We start from the raw sequence: 25,836 nt of genomic DNA on the forward strand, positions 1-25,836 counted from the left end.
AACTGGTTAACACACACATGCCCATGTTTCTGGCTTCCGCTTGACTCAGATTTTCTTCTGGTCCCACTATTTTTATGGTACCAATAGCAAGTTTAGCTTTATCAAAAAATACTTTGATGTCCTTTTCATGATACACTTCCTGTAACATATTAAAAAAAAAAAGGAGATGAGACATGAAGGAACTAGAGAATTCCTAGGGATGATAGTACAAAACTGTGAACTGCACACTTCACACAATTACTGGCAATGCGAAAATCATTTTTAGCATGGTATATTTATATATTAAATGGCACACAAGAAAGTAGAAGTCAGTAAAAATTCTTTTTTTTTAATTCTTATTTTTTAAGGAGAGGGTACTTCATAACTCTTCCAACATTTACTCCTCTACATGATCTACATAAATAATCAAATGTTTCTAACCAGAAAAATTAAAAATGGCTTGTGACTTCAGAATCTTAGACATTTGCCGTAAAACACTTATTAAAAAGTCTAGCCAACAAAACAGATATTATTAATGTAAGCTATAAATGCTCTCACTTCACAAATTCTTGGAGACCAGAGGGGAAAATTCATCATCATGAAGGAAACTGTGCTTTGACCAATAGGTGGGAACGTTTGACAAAAGTGAACTGACAGGGAAATGGAATGAGGAATTCAACAGGAGTCATTAGAGTGAACCTGCTAAAAGGTGGACAAGATGCCCGAGCTCCAACACTGAGCACACAGTGAACACTCAGCAGCAGTTCTGAGCTGCTTTCAGAGCTACATTTATCTTAGGCAGTGCTGGAGATCGACCCTGGAACTCACACATGCAAGGTGAGCTCCCCACTACTGAGTCAAACCCCCAGCCCCTCAGGCCCCTTTATTGGAAGCTTCTCTGTGTATGTATTTCTGAAAGCCTTTCATGGCTCCCTCAAATGACAGTACCATGGGGCTGGAGCGACCATACAGGAGGGTAGGGTGTTTGCCTTGCATGCCATCAACCTGGGTTCGATCCCCGGCATATCATCCCCTGACCACCGCCAGGAGTAATTCTGTAGTGCACGGCCCAGCGTCAGCCCTGAGCATCCCTGGATGTGGCCCCAAAACACAAACAAAAATGACCCACTAAAAAAGATTTTTAAAAATAAATTAACTCAATAAAACGACAGCACATACAAGGTGCCGAGAATTCATTTTAAGGAGAAGCAGAGAATAGAAAAGACGCCTCCAAGGGGATTAAGCTCCCTGCCGCCAGGAGGAGGACAAATATAAACGGGTGACACATATAAGAGATGCAACACATCAAAACAAAAAGGCTTAAATTAAGAACAGACATCACAGCATTTTACAGAATCAGCATGCACTGACCCACCCTCTTAAAGGCATGTTAGCACGTTTTCTACACATTGAAATGTTTCTCTGGCAGAGGCTGGTTAGTTGAAAAGGACATGGTGGGGGGAGGGAGGGAGGCAATGTTACATGAAAGGGGAGAGGTGACTCGGGGTTTGGCTGCTCTCTGAATTTTCCAGAGGATGCTAAATGCTACCTGTCAGGCCTGATGGGGGAGGCTGAGGACCCTGAGCAGACCTCATGGGTAGAACAAGCCATTATGTAATTAAAACAATATTCTGATAGCCAGTTCCGTGTTATGGTCTTATCATAATACACAAATGATATAAGCACTACTTTAGGCAACGGAATCTTCAGAATATCTGAATTGAGCCCTACAAACACGACTACACTCAACATTTCTGACCGAGAACCAGAGGCAGATTCATGGGGGCTCACCCCAGTAACTGCAACTACAGCGTCTACACTCTAAAACCCTTGGGACCTAGGAAGACAGGGCTGAGAGCAAGCCCAGCCGCTCCACTGATGCTAGAGCAACGGGCTCTTTTGGGTTTTGTTTTTTGTTTTTCTCTAAAAATAAATGAATAAATACATGATCAGAAAAATTAAAAGTGGAGTTTACACAAAACAATCATTCCTCCAATTCTTACCTTATTATGAATAAAGAGCTTAAGGGCTTCTTTTGGGTAATCCAGTGCCAACAGCGTGTCCAAAAATCGAGGTAGAAAAGGGGTTGGCTGTTCAATGAAAACTCCTATGGTGACATTGGGGTAGACCTTGGTTTTATGGAAAAGAAAGTATTATTAGCAGGAGTCCAAATTTGAGCTACGTCTTTTTTTTTTTTGATGAATATAATATATATGTAAAATATTTATTTATTTGTAAGATAAATAAATGTTATAAATGGCAAGCTCCCTGTGGCGTATTCAATATGCCAAAAACAGTAACAAAAATGGGTCTCATTCTCCTGACCCTGAGAGAAGCCTCCACTAAGGCACGGTTGGGAAGGACGAGTAAGAAGAGGCTGCTAAAATCTCAGGGCTGGGATTAATGGAGATGTTACTGGTACTCACTTGAGCAAATCGATGAACAACAGGATGACAGTGATACAGTGAAACAGTGATTTATAAAAATAAAACACATGCACAAAGACCCCAAATCCTAAACTGTCACTCCCTTTAGGAAAGAAACAGATGCGTAATCGTTTTGGACCTACACAGTAAAATATATATTGCTAGACATTTATTTATAAAAAATTATTTTTGGTTGTTTTACTTATATTTAATGCTCTATATAACTGACTTTACAGAAATGGAAAATAGTTTTGTTAGGATTAAATTTTATAGAGAACATTTACGAAATGCTTATCTGAATTAGGACTAGGTTTAGAGTTAACCACAGAGATTATAAATTGCAGGTTTTTTAAAAATTGCTAAGTTATTCAGCAAATTTTAGCTAAGTCTTAATCAGTCTAACTGTATCTAGGTATCTAGACCACCATCGTAATGCGTCCCGCAACATCTGAGTTGCCCAAAGGCAGTCTCTAGCATGTGACATCAATTTTTGTAGATCCCATCAAAGTGATTTTTGCAATCACATGATGCCCTGTGTGTGAGAAAGAAAGCATCACTTCAACTCTGTGAATATGACCAAGCTACTGCTCACTTAGTGCTCACAGTATGGGTCAGTGATGGCCCTTAGAAACTTCCTTCAGGCATAACCAAACGTGACAACACCATCCAAGAAACCAGAATGCTAAATGTTTCCCTACCCGATTCTGTATCTTGGAAGGCCAGGGCTGAACTGGTAGTTCAAATAAAACGTTCACAACATATTCAAGCCATTATCTCTGCCCCTGGTTGCTTCCTTAATCTCATTTTACTGATAGTACTTTACTGTGTTTCACTCAAATACTAGGAAAGCTATTTCCTGTATCTATTTTTGTATATTTTCTTAAATTGGCTTTGGGTACACTTTAGGGAACAGTTAATTTTTCACTCACTGCATGACAACTTCTAAAAAATTATTTTGTCAGTGCATGTGATTAGTAATATTTATAAAAGGAGAGAAAGTTTCTGATTTGAACTTACAAATTCACAAGTCAGTATAAGTAAACTACTATGTAATCATGTTAATACCGATATATAACAAAGACTTCTGTATAAGAACTTTTTAAACTGGGTTTTAAAGCCCCAAATGGCAAATACTGTTAAGTTCATGATGCTTCCATCTTTATTCACATTTTACAGCAGAATCTACACATTCTTCAATTTATGGATTATATGCAAACATATTGGTGTAGGTGTACGAACTGTATTCAGTTGTATTTCTACACCACTTCATTCGCGCACATACCGACTTCATAGAAATTCTTTCGTTTAACAATGGAAAAATTTGCAAACATCTAAAGACAAAGTATCTCGCTGCTGGAGATTCTCAATTTTAAAAGGGAGAGTTAGTGAAGAGCAGATCATAACTTTCCCTTATCAAATGAAATTATATATTTCATTCACATGTCCAAGGAGCTATAGATGCTATTTATCATTTTAAACTTATATAGGAGGAAAAGGAACCTTAAAGGAGCCAAGTAACCCCAAATGCTTAAATTAGGCGGCAAAAATAGGGTTTCTATGGGCAGTATCAAAGCATACTATAAATGAGCAGGGTTTGTGTGCAGTATCAAATGGCACACCATAAAGTTTTTTTTATATACTAATAATAAAGCAACAGTTACCATTTAATTTATGCTTAGAATTTTATATAGAATATATAATTTATACACATAAAATATCATTCATATATAAAATTTCAGGGCCAGTGCAATAGTATAGTGGGGAGGGCGCTTGCTTTGCATGTGGTCAACTCAAGTTTGATCCCTAGCACTACACATGGTCCCCCGAGCCTTACCGAGAGTAATCCCTGAGAGAAGAGTCAAGAGTAAGCCCCTGAGCACAGCCAGGTGTGACCTACCCCATTCAACCCATCTACAAACCTTGTGAGATATCTCGAGAGAGCTATTACTGCTATTTATAAACAAACTTGTCCTTGGCCTACCCCTAAGAATACAGTATGTAGTCCAAGATGTTAACTACCACACACTGTTTTAACTTTTACATTTCTATTATGTAATTATAACATATATATAATACCGAAGTAATTTAACTTATATTTTATATGATAGAATAAGTTCCTTATATTTTATATGATAGAATAAGTTCCTTAAGAGCATATTTTACCAGGCTGTGAGACAAAAGAATTTTAGGAACCAGTAATTTATTTTTCTCTCTCCACATGCACACACAAGAGAATAAATATTTCTATATCTTTGCACTAAAAAGTTTATGTAAATAGAAACCAAACAGATAAAAAGTATTTTCTCTCCCTCCAGGGGATAACTCTATTTTCTCTAAACAAGATTAGGATGAATTTTTAAACATATTCATAATGCAGCTTCATTCAGAAATATTCTGGCAATCTTTCCAGAAGGGAAACATTGAGTTTATTATTTCAGAGCCTGCCCACAGTCTTATTTTCAAATAAAATAGGGCTCTATTCAGGAGATTCTAAATGTGGGCATAAGTTGCTCTTTATCCTCTTTTCGGAAAGTAAATGGAAAATATTTAATTCAGGAGTCTTAGTGTCCTACAGTGAGGGTGTTTTACACTGGTATACACCTAGGATTTGGCAGAATTTTACCCCTGGGAATTTTACTACTGTGACTATTGGTATTATTTTATCTGGAATAGTGTATATAACTGTTACACATATAGTGAATGTAGAATCATCAATGAAAATGCCATCCTGGGAACACAACTATGTATACCCACAATAGCCTTCCCAGTTAGAAATGTAAATTTTTATAAGTTACTACAGAACATCCTAAGACCTCTTTAATAGGTGACAGATGAAGGGCTGGAAAAATGTTTTTAATATAAGAAATGCTTCCAAGTGCTCCTTTGTTCTCAAAGTATAAATGTTAAACTCGAATTTAAGATATTTATTGTTATAGACCACACCTGGCATATAATTGGCACATGCTGTGTGTGAAATTATACAGTGGTCAAGAATACAAGGGCCGCATTTGTCAGACTGTCAAAATTCAAATCCCACCTCCAACACCTGGAAAAAATTATGTGTCCTTAAACCTGTCTGGACTTCAATTTGTTCATCTGGAAAACTATCCAAAGAAATACCTACTTAAGAGACTTTTTGTGAAATGTAAGAGTTAGTCTTTGAAACGTTTGGCCCAGAAAAAAAAAAGAGTTAGTCTTTGAAAATATTCCATATTAATATAAAATAACATAATATGAGACTGATACTCAAGGACAGCAGACACAAGGGCCAGGAAGATTGTCCCATGGTTGGAAGCCTGCCTCATGAGCTGGGGGAGAAGGCAGCTGGGATGGAGAAGGGATCACTAAGTCAACGATGGTTGGAGGGATCGCTCGGGATGGGAGATGTGTGCTGAAAGTAGATAAAGGACCAAACGTGATGGCCTCTCAGTGTCTGTGTTGTAAAGCATAATGCCCCAAAGTAGAGAGAGTATGGGGAAATTGTCTGCCATGGAGGCAGGGCGAAGGTGGGAAAGGGACTGGGAGGGGGGTGGCGGAGCGGGGGGATACTGGGGACATTGGTGGTTGGGGAATGTGCACTGGTGGAGGGATGGGCGTTTGATCGTTGTATGACTGTAATTCAAACATGAAAGCTTTTTACTATACGTCATGGTGATTCAATAAAAAAAAAGAAGAAGAAAAGAAAAGAAAATACTCCAAATTGTTATTCATTCTAGCACAGTGGAAAACCAAGCACCGGGCTGACATGGTAGTACAACAGGGAGGCCACTGCCCCTGGCTTGCAGCCCCATCCTGTTGTCTGCCCAGCATCCCATATGGTCCCCCGAGCATCACCAGAATAATTCTTGAGCATAGAGTCAGGAGTAATTCCTGAGCATCTACGAGTGTGACCCAAAAAGCCACACAAAGGAAAAAAGAAAGAAAACAAAAACAAAACCAGAAAACTAAACACAGGTGAAGTTAGTCAGTTCAAATGCCAACGCACGCAAAGTTCATTTTCTCTCCAGGTATCGATGAAATTGACTGAAAATAAAAAGAACACCGTGGCATCCATGCTATGAAATACAAAGGACCTAGGAAGTCCTGCCTCGGGGGTCCGTTATTACCTGGTTTGACCAGTTCATGAACAGTCTAATCTGCCACTTTTCTGAGTCATCAGGTTTTGGCTTTATAGGTCCAATTATCTACCATATTATCAAGACTGAAAAATAATCGTCTTTTTCCCTTTTTGATATATCACTGAATTTTATGAAAATGTACTATTATTAACTACATTTCAGGGCAGTCAAATTCCACTTACATGTACTGCTGACAAGTCAATTGTATCCAAGTCACAAAAAGTGCAGCCATTATCCTGTGTCCACGCATTCGGTACATAGTTTCCAAAATAATTCAGGAGAATCTAGTCAACAAAGGGAAATTACATTAACAAAAATAACGCTCTCTCATCAACGCACTGCTAGGTTATACACATCTTAGGACAAAATATGTTTTCTGCCTTAGGTTGATTCTTAAATAATTCTCCTAAAATGAATCACATGGAGGTGAATACCGTAAACTCTCTCCGTATCATGAAATCAGACAATTTGTTATGAAATGCCAAACATTTTCATGATAACTCGTAAGTCGCTTTATTTCACTACGGAAGAAGTACAAAAAGCAGAGATCAACAGAGGAACACAGTCACGGTAGCAGCACGCTATCTTTTGGCAGAAGACAAAAGAGTAGCCATGTGAATTTAGTGATAAATTCGACATGCACTCAAGTCTAGTCTTCACCTAGAAAGAACGGGATCACAATTGCACAAACCCTACTGACCTCAACTGACACCCTACTGACATCAACGCATTGAACTTAAAACTAGAGTGTAAATCCAATCACCCAAGATACTCAGCTCTTCCAGAGAACCAGGTTACTTATTTATAAATCTGCCTTTGAGCAAAGATTCAGGGGTACAGACTTTAGAACAGGAAGGCTTACATATATATATATATATATATATATATATATATATACATATATATATATATATATCTTTGGGACATCGCTATGTGTATGTGTGTGTGTGTCTGTGTGTGTCTGTCTGTGTGTGTCTGTCTGTGTCTGTCTGTGTTTTGTGTGGAAGAAGAAGTGAGGAAAGATGGATGGGGAAAAGAAGAAAAGAAAAAACTATGGTCTGAGCCCTGTCTAGAGTCTGAACGCAATCCTGATTTATTTTGAAAAATTTAACTGCACTTTCCATAGTAATTTAAATATTTATAATGGTACGAACATCTGTAGTTAAGGGTTGTTTTTTTTTTTTTTGTCGGGGAGGATAACATTGTTACTGAAAGGGTATCGTGTATATCACTTTACCTCCTGTCATTACTCAGTTTGTCTCAGAGTGACCATTTCCAACTATCACTGTACATTAGTTTTCGCTTTACAAACTACAATTTTCTCATTTGAAGAGAGTGAAAATGTAGCTCCCCAGATTTGGCTGTGATTTAGCTATTACATTTAAAAGGAGACATGTAAAAATCTTCTTATGCTTATAAAAGAAGATATTTTCATTGGAAATGTGAGATCAGCTCAAGAGAAAAATGTCTAGACATTAAACATGATGGTTCAAATTCTGCAGAGGAATCAACCAACGTTTTCCATCTGCCACAGAACCTAAAAGAGCTCTTATAGCACAAAATAATTGAAATAATTAGTTCAGCAAAATATTACCAGACTCCTCCCAAATATCTGGGATTCCACCCAAGTGCTTCTATTATGTTAAAACTGAAACAAATGCTGTTGAAACAAGTACAATATTAATCACAATGAGAAAATGTTTGTGTTACAGTCTCTAGACGTAATTTCATTTTGTCTCTCCGGCACAAAGTATGCACAAGTAACTCACTCACGTGCCTCTGAACAACCTGGTTATTCATGAAACAAACTCAAAAGGTGGAAAATATAAAAGTTAAGGCATTTGCTAAGCATTCAAGGGTCAATGTCATTATTTTAGTATGCCTCTGAAATGAAACAAAAGTCATCATCTTATTATAAGCATGAACATTATTCATTTTCTAAGCAGTATTATGGTTTTGGAAAATGAAAACAGATTTATGTGAAAACAGATTGTAACTTGCACCTTTATCTAGAAGAGGTTTGCGCTGAGATAGAGTTGCAAGTCTGAATGTACCCTTCCCACAGATGAAACTCAAGATCTGACCCCCAGCATAAGAAGAATGGAAGGAAAGAAAAGGAAAGAAATTAAAGGGGAAAAGGTACCTTTGTAAGCTGCAGGAAATACAATTTTATTTGAAATACCCTGGAAAAGCATTTTTTCCAAAGGAAGAAAAAAAATTACCCAGTTTTATCTTCACTAAAATTCTAACCTTTCTATAGAAATACTGGTATTTTCATGACCTCAGAAATCTTATAAAAAAATTAAGTGCCCTGCCCCCGAAAAAAATTCCCATAAAAATTAAATTTGTTTTGTTTAATTAATTCTTAGTCTATTAGAATCCCTGAGTGAATATGAAAATGATTGATTTTTTTTAAAAAGTTACCATTTTAATTCTCAAATTGAAATTTCTTTAGTTTTTCTACTTGTTACGTTTTATCTCAATTTGATTTCCATAGCTACTTAGGATATTTTATAAACATCACATTGGACCAGAAACCTCCTTTCTGTGTTTTATCTCAATGTCATTTCCAGAGATGCTTGAGATATTTTACAACATTTCTTCCTACCAAAAGCCTCTGTCTTTGGCTCTCTTGAGCATAGGCGAAAGGTCCAGTGCCTCAGCCCCAAACAGATCCGGGTCTGTTTTCTTCATTAAAAGCTGCAGACATTTATCCTGGCAGCTTCAGAAAGTGCCGGCAACTGTTTATGTAGTTAAGCCACTCCGAGCATGTCCAAGCTACTAGGTAACTGTATTTTCTTGAGCCTTCTTTCACAGTATCAAAATATTTCCAAGCATGATGTCACTGCGTTGACTGAAAAACTTTTCCAATCAACTCCTACCTTTTTTTTCTTTCCTTCTTCGCCACCCCGCACCCCTCCCTCCCCCCCCCTCAAAATCATGCAATTATTTCTGGTCATAATGAGCTCGAGAATTTCAAGTTATATAACTAAAGTTAGCAGTCACTAAATTTTTTTGCAGTCAAGATAGTTTGAAATATGACTTAGAGATATGACTTATCCTCCTATGTAAATAAAGGTATTGGATCTTACGTTTAACTTCAGTTTACATCGAAATATCACCAATTTCAGAATGGGTGCCCTTAGAGATGTACTACCTGATATTTAGAAGAAAGAATAGGGTATTGAAATAAGCATCTCAGTAAAAGATAACTTTCAGGGCTTATGAACATATTCTCCATTTTTTGTGTGTTTTGGGTCACACCCTATCGTGTTCAGGGCTTACTTCTGACTGTTCATGGATCACTCCTGTTAGTTCTCAGGGGGACAATGTGGAGTGCTGGGATTGATCCCAGGCAAGTAACATGAAAGCAAGCACTCTGCCTGTTGTACTAGCTCGCTGGCTGCCCATGTTCTCTATTTTAAATTTGGTTGCAGTCATACCAGGAGTATTTAAAAGCCTTCATAGTCTCAATAATTTTAATTAGTATTAAATTTATTAAATTTTTAATTAATAAAGTTTATTGCATGTAAATTTTTTAAAAAAATTTAAAAAATTAAATAAGCATCATGGGGCTGGAGCAATAGCACCATGGGTAGGGCATTAGCCTTGCACGTGGCTGACCCGGGTTTGATTTTCAGCATTCCAAATGGTTCCCTGAGCACTGCCAGGAGTAATTGCTGAGTGCAGAGCCAGGAGTAACCCCTGTGCATTGCCAGGTGTGACCCAAAAAGCTAAATAAATAAATAGAATAAGCATCTTTTCTATTACCAACAAAAAAGCTTCATAAATGAGCTTCAAGCAACTAAACTATGTGGAACAGAACTTCAAATGCAGAGCACTCTTAACAAAAAATTGTTTACAAACAAATATAAGATGAAACTATGGCAGTCTGGGGCCAGAGACAGTGGTTATAAAGTGGGTACAGTGGGTAAAGCACTCGCCCCGCAATCCCCAGCACCCCATAAGGTGCCCTAAGCACTGTCCAAAGTGATCCCTAAGTGCAGAGCCAGGAGTAAGCCCTCAGCCCAGCTGGGTGTGGCCCGAACACAAAAACAACAAACAAACAAACAAACAAAAGCTATCTTTAAATATTCTGGCAGAACATAAACACTGGAGCAGCTTGCTTCCTCTCTGTTCTCTCCTGAATGGGTATCTCTGCTCTTTCAAAGCCGTGCTCTCCTCTGAACACAGAATCTCCCTTTGCTTGCTGGCTTTCCACTCTGGAGAAACCCGTGTTCTCTCCTGAACACACTTCCCTCTCCTTCTCTCCCTCACATCTTTCTAAGTAAATTCTGTTCAATAAAAACTATCTTGCTTCATAAAACACAAACCAAAATAAAAAGCAAGGCGCAACCCAAAATAAAAAATGAGAGAGAAAGGAAAAGGACGGGAGAGAGAGGAAGAGGAGGAAGAAGGAGAAGGAGGAGGAGGAGGAGGAGGAGGAGGAGGAGCAGGAGGAGGACGAGAAAGAGGAGGAGGAGGAGGAGGAGGAGGAGGAGGAGGAGCAGGAGGAGAGGGCTAGGGAGAGGGAGGAAAAGAAGAGAAGTCACAGAGGCGGGCTGGGGGTAGGGGGATACTGGAGCCACTGTTTAAGGGATGGGTGCTGGAACATGATATGGCTGAAATCAAATCATGAACAACTTTGTAATTGTGTATGTGTGTCTCACTGTGATTCAATTCAAAAAATAAATTAAAAAATTTAAAAAGAAAAAAATGCCTGAAAGCAGCCTTAAATGAAAGAAATACAGGAAGGGAGTAGGTTCTGAAGTGAATTTTAAGATTATATTTTTAAAAAACAGTTCTTCCAAATAGCATGACAGTTAGAAAAAGGAACTAGTAAAAAAAATCAACTGTGAGAAGAATCTTTTCCGACCACAATGGCAGAACTCAACTGCAAGAAGAAAACTGGAAACACAAGAAACATGAGGAGATTGAAGAACACATGACCCAATAACTACTGACTCGCTTGAAAAAAAAAAAGGGAGAATCAAGGAAAGAAAAATATCTGGAGACAAATAGGAAAGAAAATATTACACACCTGACACTCTGGTGCAAATAACATAGTGCTAATAAGGAAGCAATGCAGACTGACTTTAACAAAGATGAATCACAAACAACAGTTCTCACCTTACACCTAGGGAGCCATACAGACACCGACCCTAGGTATATGATCATTTAATCTTTGATAAATGAGCAAGAAAAGTGAAATGTAGCAAGGAGAGTCTCTTCACAAGCGGTGCCGGGAAAACTGCACCACTATGTGCAAAAAAAAAAGAACTCAGACCTCTTTCTAACACCAGGCACAAAAGTCAGATCAAAATGGATTAATGACCTCAACATCACACCAAATTCAACACATATCCATCAGCATGATACATCAAATCAACAAAGTGAAAGACAAAAACCATGCCATCTCAGTAGGCATAGAGTACTCCAGAGTGTGGCCCCAAACCAGAAAAGGAAAAAAGAAATGAATTACCAAAGCAATCATGAGCGAGCAGATACTTCATGTCTTTTTTTTTTTTTTCTTTTTGGGTCACACCTGGCGATGCACAGGGGTTACTCCTGGCTCTGCACTCAGGAATTATTCCTGGCAGTGCTCAGGAGACTCTATGGGATGCCGGGGATCAAACCTGGGTCGGCCGCAAGGCAAATGCCTACCCTATGTACTATAGCTCCAGCCCTCTATGTCTCTTGACATAAGGGCTGGAGTATGTCATGACATAGTATGACGACATGTCATAAAGGTACTCAAAAAGTAGGAGGCATCCAGACCATTGGGACAGAATCAAGAGCCCAGAAATAAAAGCGCACCTAAGTGGATGGATAGTTCACGGCAAGAAATTTTTTTTTTTTAATTTTGTAATCTTTATTTTTTAAAAACCATTTTTTTAAATTTTTTTTATTAGTTTGTTTTTAATTAGAGAGTCATCGTGAGGGTACAGTTACAGATCCATACATCTTTGTGCTCATGCTTCCCCCATACAAAGTTCAATAACCCATCCCTTCACCAGTGCCCATTCTCCACCACCCGTAAACCCAACATCCCTCCCCCCCTCCCCAGTCCCGTCTTCCCCCACCCCATTAAGGGAAGTTTCTTCAATAAACAGTACTGAGGAAGCTGGACAGCCAGAAGAGAACGAAACAAACCCACTACTCTACACCTCAGCTTACAGGATTTAAAATGGACCAACAGTGTCAACCTAGGACGGGAAGTCAAGGAGGCTATCAGAGGGGATGAGCTCTCTGCTGCTGGCTGCGGAGACAGGTTTGTGCTTTGTCCCCCAAAGCAAGAGCAACAAAAGAAAATATAAAGAAATGGGAGGATAAGAAGCATCTGTGCGGGGAAAGGAGCCATCGTTCAAACAAAGGCAGCCTAATAAACACGGGAAGTTACCTGCAAACCACCAGACAAGTGGTCAGTACTGAAAATAGGGGAAAACCAAGACAATCAAAACCCACACAAGTTGATTTTAAAAGCTGAGCATGGCACCCAGCGGCTTCTTATAGAAATGCATGTAGACTGTGAACTGAGCTACAACCCCATGCTGCACGGGGAGGGGAAAGGTTTTCCTCTCTCAACCCCTTCTTGCTATGGGGAGGCGGCATCGGAGGCAGCAGCACCCACGTGGAGACCACCATCTCCTAGATCCCACTATTCAGAGGTACGAGTTTGCAGTGATGTGGGGCGAGGGAGATCACGGGATGGGGGTGTTACTGGCATGCTCTCCGCCCAGATGAGATCCAGAGCAGCCGCACACAAAAACGGCTCCTCTGCTCCTTAAAGACGATGATCTTGGAGGTCTACTAACCCATTTTGGCACCCAGTGGCTTCTTACAGAAATGCATCTAGGGGCTGGAGCAATAGCACAGCGGGGAGGGCGTTTGCCTTGCACACGGCTGACCCCGGTTCGATTCCCAGCATCCCATATGGTCCCCTGAGCACCGCCAGTGGTAATTCCTGAGTGCAGAGCCAGGAGTAACCCCTGTGCATCGCCCAGTGTGATCCAAAAAGCAAAAAAAAAAAAAAAAAGAAAGAAATGCTGCATCTAAACTGTGAAATGAGCTAAAATATCAGAAATCCAAAACCGTGCGGCCGCGGTCACAACCACGCCAGCTCATATATTCTTCATTCTCAGCAATGGAAAACAGATTATCAAATGATGCCTTTTCAGCAGGCTTGATTGTTGGGGAAAAATTCCAAATAATCATAGTGACTTTTCTGTTGAAATACTGAATGTATTCAAAGTATAGAGAGAATAAAGTGAAGATCATTAGCCACACAGGTGGGGAGGGGGCGGGATAGGGGGTTATACTGGGGTTCTTGGTGGTGGAACATGTGCACTGGTGAAGGGATAGGGGTCTAATCATTGAGTGGCTGAGAATTAAACCTGAAAGCTTTGTAATATTTTCTATGGTGATTCAATAAAAAAAAAGAAAATTAAAAAACAAAAACAAAACAGCAAAAATTCTAAATTAGCGTTTTACCAAAGAAGACACACCATATGGCCGACTGACATATGGAAAGAAATTCTGTATCATCTGTTATTAGGAAAATGCAAATCAAACCCACGATGAGATTTAACTGTCCACAAGTCTAAATGACTTCCATCCTGTCCTCAGTCTAAACGGCTTCCACTGGACAAGAAACAAAAAGGATTAGAGGGAACAGAGACAAAAAGAGAGAAAAAAGAAACCCAGGTGTACTGGTGCTGGGAACATAAGCTGGTGTCGAATATAGTAGAAAAATTCCAGTTAGGACTTCTACATGATCCGGCAATCTTCGCAGCACTCATGCAATGAAAATGGATATTGAACTTGAGCAGAAACATGCACCACTATTTCCTCGAATCAAGGTGTGGAAGCAGCCTAAGCGCCAGGGACGGATGAGCAGATAAAGATGTGTCAATACACACCGCAATTCTACAAAACTATTATAAAAAATGATGAGATCTTGACATTTCAACATGGGTGGACTTTGAAGAATATGTGAAATAAATCTGTCATTGTCACTGCCATCACTGTCATCCCATTGCTCATCGATTTTCTCAAGCAGGCAACAGTAACGTCTCCATTGTGAGATTTGTTGTTACTGTTTTTGGCATATCGAATACGCCACAGGTAGCTTGCCTGGCTCTGACATGCAGGCGGGGATACTCTCAGAGAGGGATAGAGGAATCAAACCTGGGTCAGCTGCATGCAAAGCAAATGCCCTACCCACTATGCTATCGCTCCAGCCCATGAAATAAATCAGCAGGAAAAAATATATATATATGATGCATATATACTGTATGATTTCATTCATCTACTAACAGAATCAAATCGACAGAGAAATCGAACCCAGGTCGGCCGCGTGCAAGGCAAATACCCCCTCTCAGAGAGTCCAGTAAGCCACCGAGAATATCCCACCCGCAAGGTAGAGCCTGGCAAGCTACCCTTGGCGTATTCAATATGCCAAAAACAGTAACATGTCTCACCATGGAGACATTACTGGTGCCCTCTCAAGTAAATCGATGAACAACGGGAAGACAGTGCTACTAACAGAATATCAAGGAAATAAGCACATAAACAATCAACCCCAAACAAACACTTAGACTCGACAAGAGAACAGTGGTGCAGGGTTGGGGAGGCAGAGCAGGGGGGACATGGAGGTGCTAAGGGGTCAACAGCAGATGGGGATGAGGCAGTGGGTGGATCCCCAAGGCCCGGCTCACCACCAGGTGTGGCCCTGGAGGTCCCCAGGTACCCCTAGGGTGGCTGAAGTCACCTGGAGCACTGGAGGGTGGGAGCAGCACCACATCCACTGGCCCAGAGGGCCAAGAATACTGGGGGTGCTCCCTAGGTTCCCAGAGCATCACCTGGGAGACCCCTAAAATATAATAAAATATCCCTAAAGCTTTGTAAAGGCCAAACTGATTCCTGACAGATGAGCAGGCCACCAGGAGTAAGAGGGAATTCCAGAATGAGTGAAATTCTTGAGGCAGAGGAGGACCTGCCGATGGAGGAAAATGGGATATTTCTGCAAAGCTAGAAAATATCCCACATGGCAGGACTGAGGTTGAGGAAGGCTGAGAAATGTGGGTAGGTGGACGGACCTAGAGTTAGGAGTGTGGAAGGGGCTGGGCTGGTCAACGGGTAACAGAGGCAGCAAACAAAACGTTTGAAGAGCCTCGCAAGAAAAGTGGAGAACCAGAACTGGGCGGGTGAGTACATCCCAACATCAGGTTGGGCTTGAAAGAGCTGGCTTGGGTTCGATCCCTGGTACCCCACAGGGTCCCCGAGCACTGGCGAGGAGTGATCCCTGAGTGCAGAGCACAGGGAGGTGGGGCCCCGAAATAAAAATCAATGAATCCATGAATCCATCTGGAACTCGAGAGCTAAGCACATGGAGGAAGTGATACAAGTGAGAAATGTCACCGCGTTCCAAGCTACAGCTGGTGATGACAGCCACCAAGCTAAGGAAGATGGCTCGGACCCTGAGAAAAACACACTACACTGCCATGCACAGAAGCCAGAAGAAACGCTCTTCAATCACGGAGCCAGAACAAAACCCAGGCTGGCCCGGCGGATGGAAGAGAGGGCGGCCTAGAAGGTCACGCCTTCATGGGGCACAAAGACGGATCTACCAAGTGGCTATTCAGATCTGCAGGGAACGTGCAGACACTCACGGAAGGTTTTGCAAATTAGCCGCATTATGGGTTTGCTCGCATTCGAGAAGGAAAGCGAGTCACCCAGCAATGTGTATAGAAAATGACAGACAACCACAAACCACCTGACAGCATGAATCACGCGCCCCCAACCTGCACACCGTGTCCAGTTGAGAAAAAAATGCGGGGCTTGTGTGATAGTACAGTGGGGAGGGCACTTGCCTTGCATGCGGCTGACCTGGGTTCGATTCCCGGCATCCCCAAGCACTGCCAGGAGTGATTCCTTAGCACAGAGCCAGGCGTAAGCCCTGAGCAGGGCGAAATGTAGCCCCCAAACAGAAAAATCAAAAAGCTGGGGCGACAGCTCAATAGGCCAGAGCAATGGTCTGCCACCACAGGGCCCCGGGTGGCAGAAGGCGGATAGCCACGGGTGGGCAGCACCAGCTGGAAGGGCCGGTCCACGGACGGGCATGCAGGCGGGGAGTGGCCCACAGGTCTGGAAGGTGGAGAAACACCTGGATACGGTGCACGCTTCGCACCTCAGAGACCCAGGCTCGCTCCCCAGCACCACACGGTCCCCTGAGAACAGCAGGAGAGACACCGTTTGGAAAGCACAGTGGGTATGAGCACTGTCCACGAAGACGCCCTGATGCGGGAGTGGCTTTCTACCAAGAAACAGCGATTCCATGTGTCTACCTCTACACTGAGACAACGCAGACGCCGCAATGCCAACCTGCAGGCAAATGTTGCAATCAATCCCATCTTCAGCAAGCTCAGTTCTAATATATATATATATATATATATATATTGCTTTTTGGGTCACACCCAGCGATGCTCAGGGGTCACTCCTGGCTCTACACTCAGGAATTACCCCTGGTCCCCTGGTAGGGGACCATATGGGATGCTGGGAATCAAACCCGGGTAGGCCGCGTGCAAGGCAAACGCCCTACCCGCTGTGCTATTGCTCCAGCCCCTCTACTATATATTTTAAAAAGCAAAATAAAACATCCAAAATTGTATCATACCAAGTAAGTCTTTGTAAACTACAAGCCACCAGCATAATAAATAATAAAGCCACTAGCATAATAAATAAATGCGAGTTTCACCACCACACACGTTAACTCAGAAATCAGTGATTCGGGTCAAACATGATCCTTCTTAGCCCTTGACAAGCCCTCTTCAGAGCGTTTCCCCTTCACTAGGGAGCTGGGATTCGCTTTTCAGCTAGATATTATGTGATTACTCAGTACTGGATAGAATACAATCACGCAGCTGAGGAAGAATCATCACTCTGACGGATCTGAATGGACCGTATTCCACTGGCTAAAAGATCAAGCCAGCAAATCACTCCCGGATTCTAGCTTCTTACAGACAGTAGGACGAGGCGAGGGGAGCAGCAGGGACAGGTCAGGTGACATCTGCCCCCCCCCACCCCACCCCCAGTCTGTCTCTGAGGAATAAAGCGACGACATGCCACTCACCTTGGTAGGTCCGTTCCCGTTCAGCGCCACGGGTAATGTTTCGTAAAATGTATTCTTCGCTCTGGCTTTGCCATTTTCAAATTTCAGAACGACTTCATCTGGGTTAGAAAGCAAACGCGGGCTTTGAGAACATAGAACTTATCTGTTTGCACACACAAACATCCCCGCCTGCAGCTAAGACCTCTCGGGTACATGGTTCCTTCTGCTCTGCCCTGCAGATCCCCAACTACAGGATGACCCAGATTCATGTACCTCATGCACTCCCCCTTCCCTGCCTGCCCCCATGAACGGAATCATGAAGCCAGCATGGAGGGGTCTGAGGGCTAGCAGCAACCTCATAAGCCCATCTCTGCCTTATGCAGTGATATTATTCTGCATGAGTGATACCACTGTCTCTACCTACTCATCTGTAAAATGGGCCACTGCAGGCCTCCAGCAAGGTTATTACGAAGATACTAGTGATCTAAGCATGGAGCTTAGATACTTTTTTAATTTTCCAAGTATTCCTGCACTAATGAGTTTGGGTGGAAGAAAGAGGGAAGGTGTAGTCTACAACAAGCAGGTGAAAGCACTAATGAGTGGATGCATCTTGTTTTAAATGTATTAAAACATTGATGCATTTGTATTAATTGTTCATGCATTAATGCATTTGTATCAGGTGAATGTCTAATTCACAGACCAAGCATAAGTGAACACAATCACAATCACAAACACACACATACTTTAACTGGTACAGATGTCTTGCACCCACTATTTTCCAGGTATGTAAAATACTCAATATACCAATAATCCTAGGTAATTTCTAACACAGACCGTACTAATAATACATCACACTGAGCTATAATTCATAAATACAGCCACCTGAAGCCAAAGACACAGCTTTGTGTCCCTCCAGCCTTAGCGAATGACTCGAACTACTCATATTTAAGAATACCACACTAAGCTCCAGTTCAGGACATCTGAAAAACGGCCAAGGACCTAAACCATGGCCTCAAAGTGCGGCCCCAAGAGGAGCGCGCTGGGAACAGGTGTGCGTTATCGTTTGCAGCCCCGGGCCGCCGGGTCTGACTCGGGAAGCATACCTACAGCTCCGTTTAGGGTCTGGAAAATCCTGCACTTGTGATCCAAGGTGATGTTGATGGCTTCCTGAAAGCAAGAACCAAGACGGGCGTGAGGAGGACAAAGAGCCAAGAACCCAGCACGCCTCTCCAGTCTGGGGAGGGCCCCAGGAGATTCCCTACGCGAACACTCGCAACGGCATTCTGCAGGAACACCAGCAGAAAGCCAGTGTAGACCTGGCAGGGGACCAAGGCCACGGGGAGCATCCATGGGGCACTCTCAGAGCCACACGTATCCCCTCTGGGGCAGCTGGCACCAGGGGACTGCTAGCAGATGTGAGCCCGACCATCCCCCAGCTGGGCCGTGCCCCCCTCCGCTGGTGCAGGACCCAGGTAGGTCTGTGGCGGCTGCTGCATGGGCCAGGGCATCTGGGCAGAGACACCGACCTGTGTGAGCGCCGTACCCCAGCGCCCGCTGACTGCAGCACAGGTCTGCGAGCAACCCGCTGCAGCCTAAGACTCCATCTGCTCTACTCCGCGGCAGGTTATTTGGACACCAGCTTCCAGCTAGGTTTTTCGCTCGTCCTAGTATCCCTAAGGCCGTCTTATGATGCCGTGTGGAAGGAATGTTTACCTTCTCCCCAGCCCTGCGCATGCCTAAGTTCTGACTGCCGATGTCCTGGTATGTGCGGATGGAAACTCTGGGAGTTAACTGGGGTTAAACTGGAATCAGTGAGAGTCGGGGCCCTGCAGAAGCAGCTGGAGCCCTCCCAAGATCCCTCTTTCCCCCCACTCCTCCTCTAACCACCCTCCCTGCCTCACTACATGACACAAGGCAAGGTGGGTGCTGCGTGTGAACCATGAGAGACAGCTCTCACCAGAAAGCACAGGACAGAGCGATAGTACAGGGGGTAGGGGGCTCGCCTCGCATGGGGCTGACCTGGGTTTGACTCCTGGCACCACATATGTTCCCTCGAGCCCTGCTAGGAGTGATCCCTGAGCACAGAGCCAGGAGGAAGCCCTGAGCACTGTTAAGTGCCAGGAAGATGGATGCGATGGCTGGAGCCCTGGTAGTCATCTTGAACAAGGAGGTTACACAGAAAATAGAAGTGATTACATACCCTCTTTAGTGGATCAATGTAAATCTTAGTGTAAAACAGCTGGTCATCATCATTATCCTGCAGATTCCACTGTTGAACTATACGGTGGATGGAAGGTGCATAACCGATAAATCCTGCATGAAAGCAGAAAGAGAATTTAGTGAAGACCCAAACTCCTGCGACAGACTCAAACCATGTCTCTATGTGAATTGGATTAATTACAGATTTGTAAAGTTATTAGGCTGAGTTCATAGGGTGGGATTTCACAGCTCACTATGAGAAAAGTTAAGCTATTGGATGGCATTTGTTTCATCTACAAACTACAGTAGATTTAAGTTTGCTACCAACTTCAAACCAGTCTTCAACTTCATTGGTACAAAAGGAAATAATTATTTTCCAAAACACCTAAAGGGAAAAACAGTCACTAGGGAAATAATGAGTTTTCTCTCCTAACTCTCTCAAAATTCTCAAATGTTCTCCTTGGATTCTTTGTAGAAGAGTCACAATTTCTAAAAAAAAAAAAAATGAAATCTCTATTACAGTGGTTTTAATGTCAGTGTCAGAGAGGCTATCGTAATCAATGGAATGTTGGATTTGTCACTGACTACACAGCCCCAAGAAATTTTGTGTCTGGGGCACTTTAGAATTTTTTCTTCACTTGAGCTATCATTATGGTGCCAGTTAAACCATTTTCTGGCTCAGTTTTGTTTGTCGCAGTCTGAAGAAAGAAGTCTAAAATTGGATTGTTCTCCTTGGCCATAAAACATAAGCATGAAACTTGCCAACACCAGTTGTCTAGAAAAGATACAGACAAAAGTATCATTTTTTCCTTCTTCCAGGGTACTTCTGAATTCCAGAAAGGCATCCAAGTTGCTATGTTACAATGACATGTAGTACTTTTTAAGAGACCGATTTTACTGCCGTAAACTAAAAGGACAACTACAGCCTTAACCTCAAAATTATTTATTATTTACCTCAAAAAGATTATACCCCTCATGAGTGAAAAGGGGAAAGGGTGACCATCGACAGAAAAAAGTCCAGGAGTAGTATTGGACCTTTATAGAAAACAAGACACAACTAAAGCATGTCTAACACATCCACTGGTTACTCAATTTTTATTATTCCTACAAAACACGAAATCATGCAGTGGAGTGCATTTTAAAATTCCTATGACTACCTTTAAACAAGGAAGATGATATCAGAGAAGCAACACATAACAACTCCTATGGTTCATATTATTTTTCAAAAATCTATCCTCTTTCTTCCCTTTCCGTGCATTTAAGCATCCTACAAAAAAGGAGACTATATATTTTCAATGCATCTGATATATATTACATCTGATCTATATTTTTCAGTCAAACTGTTCTAGTGTTTTAGACCAATAATGGTTTGAACATTCTAAAATTTTACCTGAAAGAGACATATTAACTCTGCCTATAGATATATTTTTTAAATAAAATGATATATCAAACAACTGCACCCCTTTAAATTATTCTCAATGTCACCCATGAAATTACATACACATTTTATTGAACATACTATGATTTTCTACCATCTCTTGATAATGTTGAGTGCAGAAGCATAAGACAGTTTTTGGTGACCATGTATGATTTCACTATCTCTTTTTTTGTGGGGTTGGAGGGTGGTACCCCTGGTGGTACTCAAGGGGCCAAGTGTGGTTCTGGGGTGAAGCGGGGTCAGCTCCATGAAAGGTAAGGCACAGGGTCTTGAGAGATAGCACAGTGGTTAAGGTGCTTGCCTTGCGCTGGCTGACCTGGGTTTGATCTCTGATGCCACAAATGCTCCCCTTCCCCCAGCCCCACTAGAAATGGCCTGAAAGCAGAGCAGAGTGTAAATCCTAAACAGAGCTGGGTGTGACTCGTGTGCACTTTGACCTCCACATTCTCTACCTTTTCCTCAAATGAATCTACTCACAGGGCACTTAATTGCTATGGTTTTGCTTCTTTCCACAGTCCTTTGCCCATTTGCTGAAATTTAGATTTCAGAAATTTTCTAAATTCCCGGTGACCAACATCAGTAGTTGAAGCTGTATATAATATTTCACTTTATTTCTGTATCATGTTCATTACTAAAGGGAAGATAACATGTTTTGCAGAGGGTCCACAGCAAGATGATTTTCAAACCATGTCAGGCTAAGGGGTGTGATAAAGCACTAGCCCCGTGTTACAAGGTCTTGTATTAGAATTTGGAGATGGAGGGAGCATCCACCCACAATTCAAGGGCTCAGAGAGTACCATGAGAGAGAGCAGCCTAGCCTTCCCCATCCACTCACACTTCCAGAACTCCAGCAACCACACCCACATCCCACAACCACACAAACTCATAGCCCAGTGGAACATCCTGGACTATGTGGTCACAGTGTAGCCACGCAACACCTCCAAACTTCACCATCCTGACATCCCAGAAAGGATATTACTGACAATGTAGATCAGAAAGTAACTAGAAGCCACCCAAGCTCAGTAAACAAAAACGTTAAACCAGAAGGCTCAACAAGCAACCAGCAGCTTAGCAACCCTCACACAAGGGTTGCTAATGACTGTACCTGTGTTACAATTATGCTGTGTTACAACCATTGTCACAAAGTTTCTTTTGCAGAGGTATTTTTGCCTAGTTCCATTAGCCATTTAGTTGTAACGTGCAATATAAAATGAATTACTTTGTTCCTGCTAAGAGAGAGGGTAGGCTGGGAGGGGAGGGGCTGGGATTCTGGGGACAATGGAATTCCCGGGACAATGGTGGGGGGAATGGTGGGATTGGTGTCGGAATACAGAATGCCTGTAACAAATGTATCGGGAATAACTCTGTAAACCATTGGGTGCAAATAAGTGGGAAATTAACAACAAAATCCCAGAAAGAGCAGTCTTTGGGGGGGGGGGGAGTGTTGGGAGAGCCTGGACAGGTAATTCAAGCAGGAGAGAGGTTGAGGCAGCGGGTGACAGGGAGCAACCCAAGGCCCTGGCTCTTCCTTGCACAGGTCAGTCAAAATGCAAAGCTGACAGAATGTCAGAAAAACGGGTCAAGAGATCTCCAAACAGTGAATGACAGACAGACAGAGAAGAGGAAAGGGCGGGGAAACAAAGTGGCATAACCGGAACTCAGCCCCGTGACCTTGGAAGGGGCCGACCAAGCTCCAAGGCCCAACTATGGAGCTGGGGAGCTCAGATGAAGTGCAGGTGGAGAGAAAAGGAACTGAGCACGTCTGGCACGACCAAGTGCCTGTCGAAGTCTCAGCACTCGGGAGCCTGAGCTCAGGCTGTCAACGCAGAGCAGAGTGCCAACGGCCCTCCCAGAGCTGGCCGAGGTCTGCTCGAACACAGCTTGCAACGGCCACCCGACGTGCCCCAACTTGTTCCTTCACCGTGTCCCCATCGTACTTGGTCACGGCATCTAGCTGTATGCTTACATTAACCTCAGCCCAGGGGAAACATGTTAGAATGGTCATGACATCCAAAGTCAAATTTTACCGTATTTCTTCTAAAGGGCAACTGGAAATGGGACCTTTTTTTTTTTTTTTTTTTTGTCGTCCCTTGAATCTATAGCACCAGAGCTAATGCTGGACTTTAGTTATAGCCACATAATTCATGGTGACTCTTTTACACAGCTCATTTCCAGGTACGGCACTCATAGATGAATACATTCGAAACAGGTAAAATTAAGTAAAAACCTTCATTTTAAATCGGCAGGACTGTAATGGAGAAGGGCATTTTTCCAAAATAAGGGAAAACCTGACCGCTTTTTCTTACTTAGAAATTTCTTGATGAAACCACGTTCAGAACATCTAATCCATGTTACTTTTCATTGAATAACTGAATGTTTTCAGACAAAGTTACTTAAATCTGGGAGCACGGATTTCCTCACTCACAGAGTGAACCTGGGAGCACATACAGTGCCTCGATGAGAGCGCCTGGAGCACTGTGAATGGAGCACAGGGGGAAAGGAGTGGCTGGCTATGAAATGCACTATGCACTTTACAATGATTTTACTTTTTCCTGGCACTAAGAATACGGTTAATTAAAACCTCATGTCTACAGCTACCTAGGAAGGGTAGGTTACTTCATCAATATTTATACTATAACTTGCACTGCTTTTCCTTTGGGGACGGAGGCTCACACCCACACCCAGTGATCTCAGGGGTGACTCTGGGTTCGGTGCTCAGGGGTTGCTCCTGGCAGACCACAAGCAGCTGGGAATTGAACACTGATCTCCCTCCTGCTTTATAAGGGCAGATTTACTCCCCCCCCCCCCGCTCCCCGCCCAGCACCTTCTTACTCACCTCCTGAATTAAGGTAACGTTTTCCAATGTGCACCACGGGGTACTTGTCCGCTAGTCTTTTGTCGGGCCATAGAATCCCATCTGCCGCAAAGACCACTTTGTGGTTTGACTTTTGAAATTTCTTGAGAACTTCTTCTGGACCACCAGCAAATATGACATCAAAGCTGTTTAAGAAAAGTTGCAAAATACTCTTTAGGCAAATGGACCAAAACTTCAGCAGCCAGTGAAGGTCAGAGCTAAGAATCCAACACAATTTTGAAAATGATGTTTTCAGACACATGTTGTGCATCTCTTTTACTTTCTCATTAATACTGATTTTCCCCATAGGACTCCTTTAGAATTCTGTTTCCCCAATTGGTTCGTCTTCTTACCGGGTGTTGAGATAATTTTACAGAATAGGAAACTGGACTGGTTTTCTGGGTAGCTCTGAGAAGGCACAGGACATGCCCTAAGGAAAGACACTTTGGCAGAGACGCTCGTGACAGGAGACAGGGCCCAAATGGGCAGAAAAGGGCAGGGAGCAATAAGCAATGAATACCAATTTTATTTTTGTTCTTAGTTTTTCAGTTTGGGGGCCACTCCTGGCAGTGCTCGGAGCTTACTCCTGGCTCTGTGCTTAGGGATCACATCTGGTGGGGCTCAGGACTCACTCCTGACTCTGTGCTCAGGGTTTGCTCCTGGTGGGGTCTGGGGAACAGTACGCCACAGAGCATGTGGTGTCTACACTCAGTGCCACAGAGGAAATCCATGTCAGTCACGTGCCAGGCAAGGGCCTTACCTGCTTGGCTACCCCTCCGGCCCCAAATACCCACTTGGGGAAGTGTTTTCTCTCTCTGCTACCTTGTGAAACAGACTAAATCTATGTCATTCGCTATTAAACAGAAATCATAGCTTGCCAAGGAGAGGTGGCACCAACTTTTTCATCACTTAGCACTTTATTAGCAAGCATTGCACCCTTACAGCAAAGGGCAATTATCTGAAGGCAACATAAGACGACAAAACTATCTTCACCTAACACACGCAAGAAACCCAGCCTTGACTAGAAGAGGTGAGACACAGAACGTTCTCACTTCATTCTAGTTACAGTTTTGTTTCTGAGTTCAAGTGCTCCCTGCAAGGGCACTGAACTTAAAGTTTCTCAAAGGTCCAGAGAGCTTTTCTACTGAAATTACTCTGGCAGCACAAACTCAAAACAGCCTAATTAAAAGATGCATGCAGGCCATGAAACAAAAATTGTTCTCAAATGAATTGGCTGCTGTACTAGGAAGACCAATAGCAGCAGGTGCCAGGGGCCGGGCACACTGGGGTGCAGAGCTGGGGGTTATGTATGTATCTGAACCACCAGATATATATGTATATACATGTAAAGATATATATATAAAGACCAAAAAAATGAACAACGAGATGTCAGTGCTACAGAGCATTTTGGGAAACCTTAGCTCGACCTGATGAATGAATTGTAAGAGGATCTAAGATGCGGGTATCCTGGGCGAATACCCAGTTATGAGAGGTAGGAAATGTTTACTTCATACAATGCAAATAAGACCTGGTAAGCTAGAGGATTAACTCACATAAATTATACTACTTATAATAACAAAATTATCAAAGCTAAAATTTTCACAATTAGGAAAATGATGCAATAAAACAGGAATGTAAATGACTCGAGAGATTGTACTAATATTCAAAGTTTGTTTTGAAGACACACAAGATATGTCTGTTTACTTTTACTT

General features: G+C 42.5%; 1 protein-coding gene across 2 annotated transcripts in view; it reads right to left on the reverse strand.

The window, feature by feature from the left end:
- The window catches only part of PLOD2 (procollagen-lysine,2-oxoglutarate 5-dioxygenase 2), an 81,000-nt gene that overhangs the window by 14,302 nt on the left and 40,862 nt on the right, over nt 1–25,836 (reverse strand). For both annotated transcript variants that reach the window (XM_055128624.1, XM_055128623.1), the window contains exons 4-10: nt 24,107–24,270; nt 19,834–19,946; nt 18,737–18,800; nt 17,655–17,752; nt 6,706–6,807; nt 1,983–2,108; nt 18–139 (exon numbers count right to left, since the gene is read on the reverse strand). In XM_055128624.1, coding sequence (XP_054984599.1) covers nt 18–139; nt 1,983–2,108; nt 6,706–6,807; nt 17,655–17,752; nt 18,737–18,800; nt 19,834–19,946; nt 24,107–24,270 — 789 coding nt within the window. The remainder of the gene's footprint in view (nt 1–17; nt 140–1,982; nt 2,109–6,705; nt 6,808–17,654; nt 17,753–18,736; nt 18,801–19,833; nt 19,947–24,106; nt 24,271–25,836) is intronic.

This window comes from Sorex araneus, chromosome 2, assembly GCF_027595985.1.
Source record: "Sorex araneus isolate mSorAra2 chromosome 2, mSorAra2.pri, whole genome shotgun sequence".
NCBI classification, from domain to species: domain Eukaryota; kingdom Metazoa; phylum Chordata; class Mammalia; order Eulipotyphla; family Soricidae; genus Sorex; species Sorex araneus.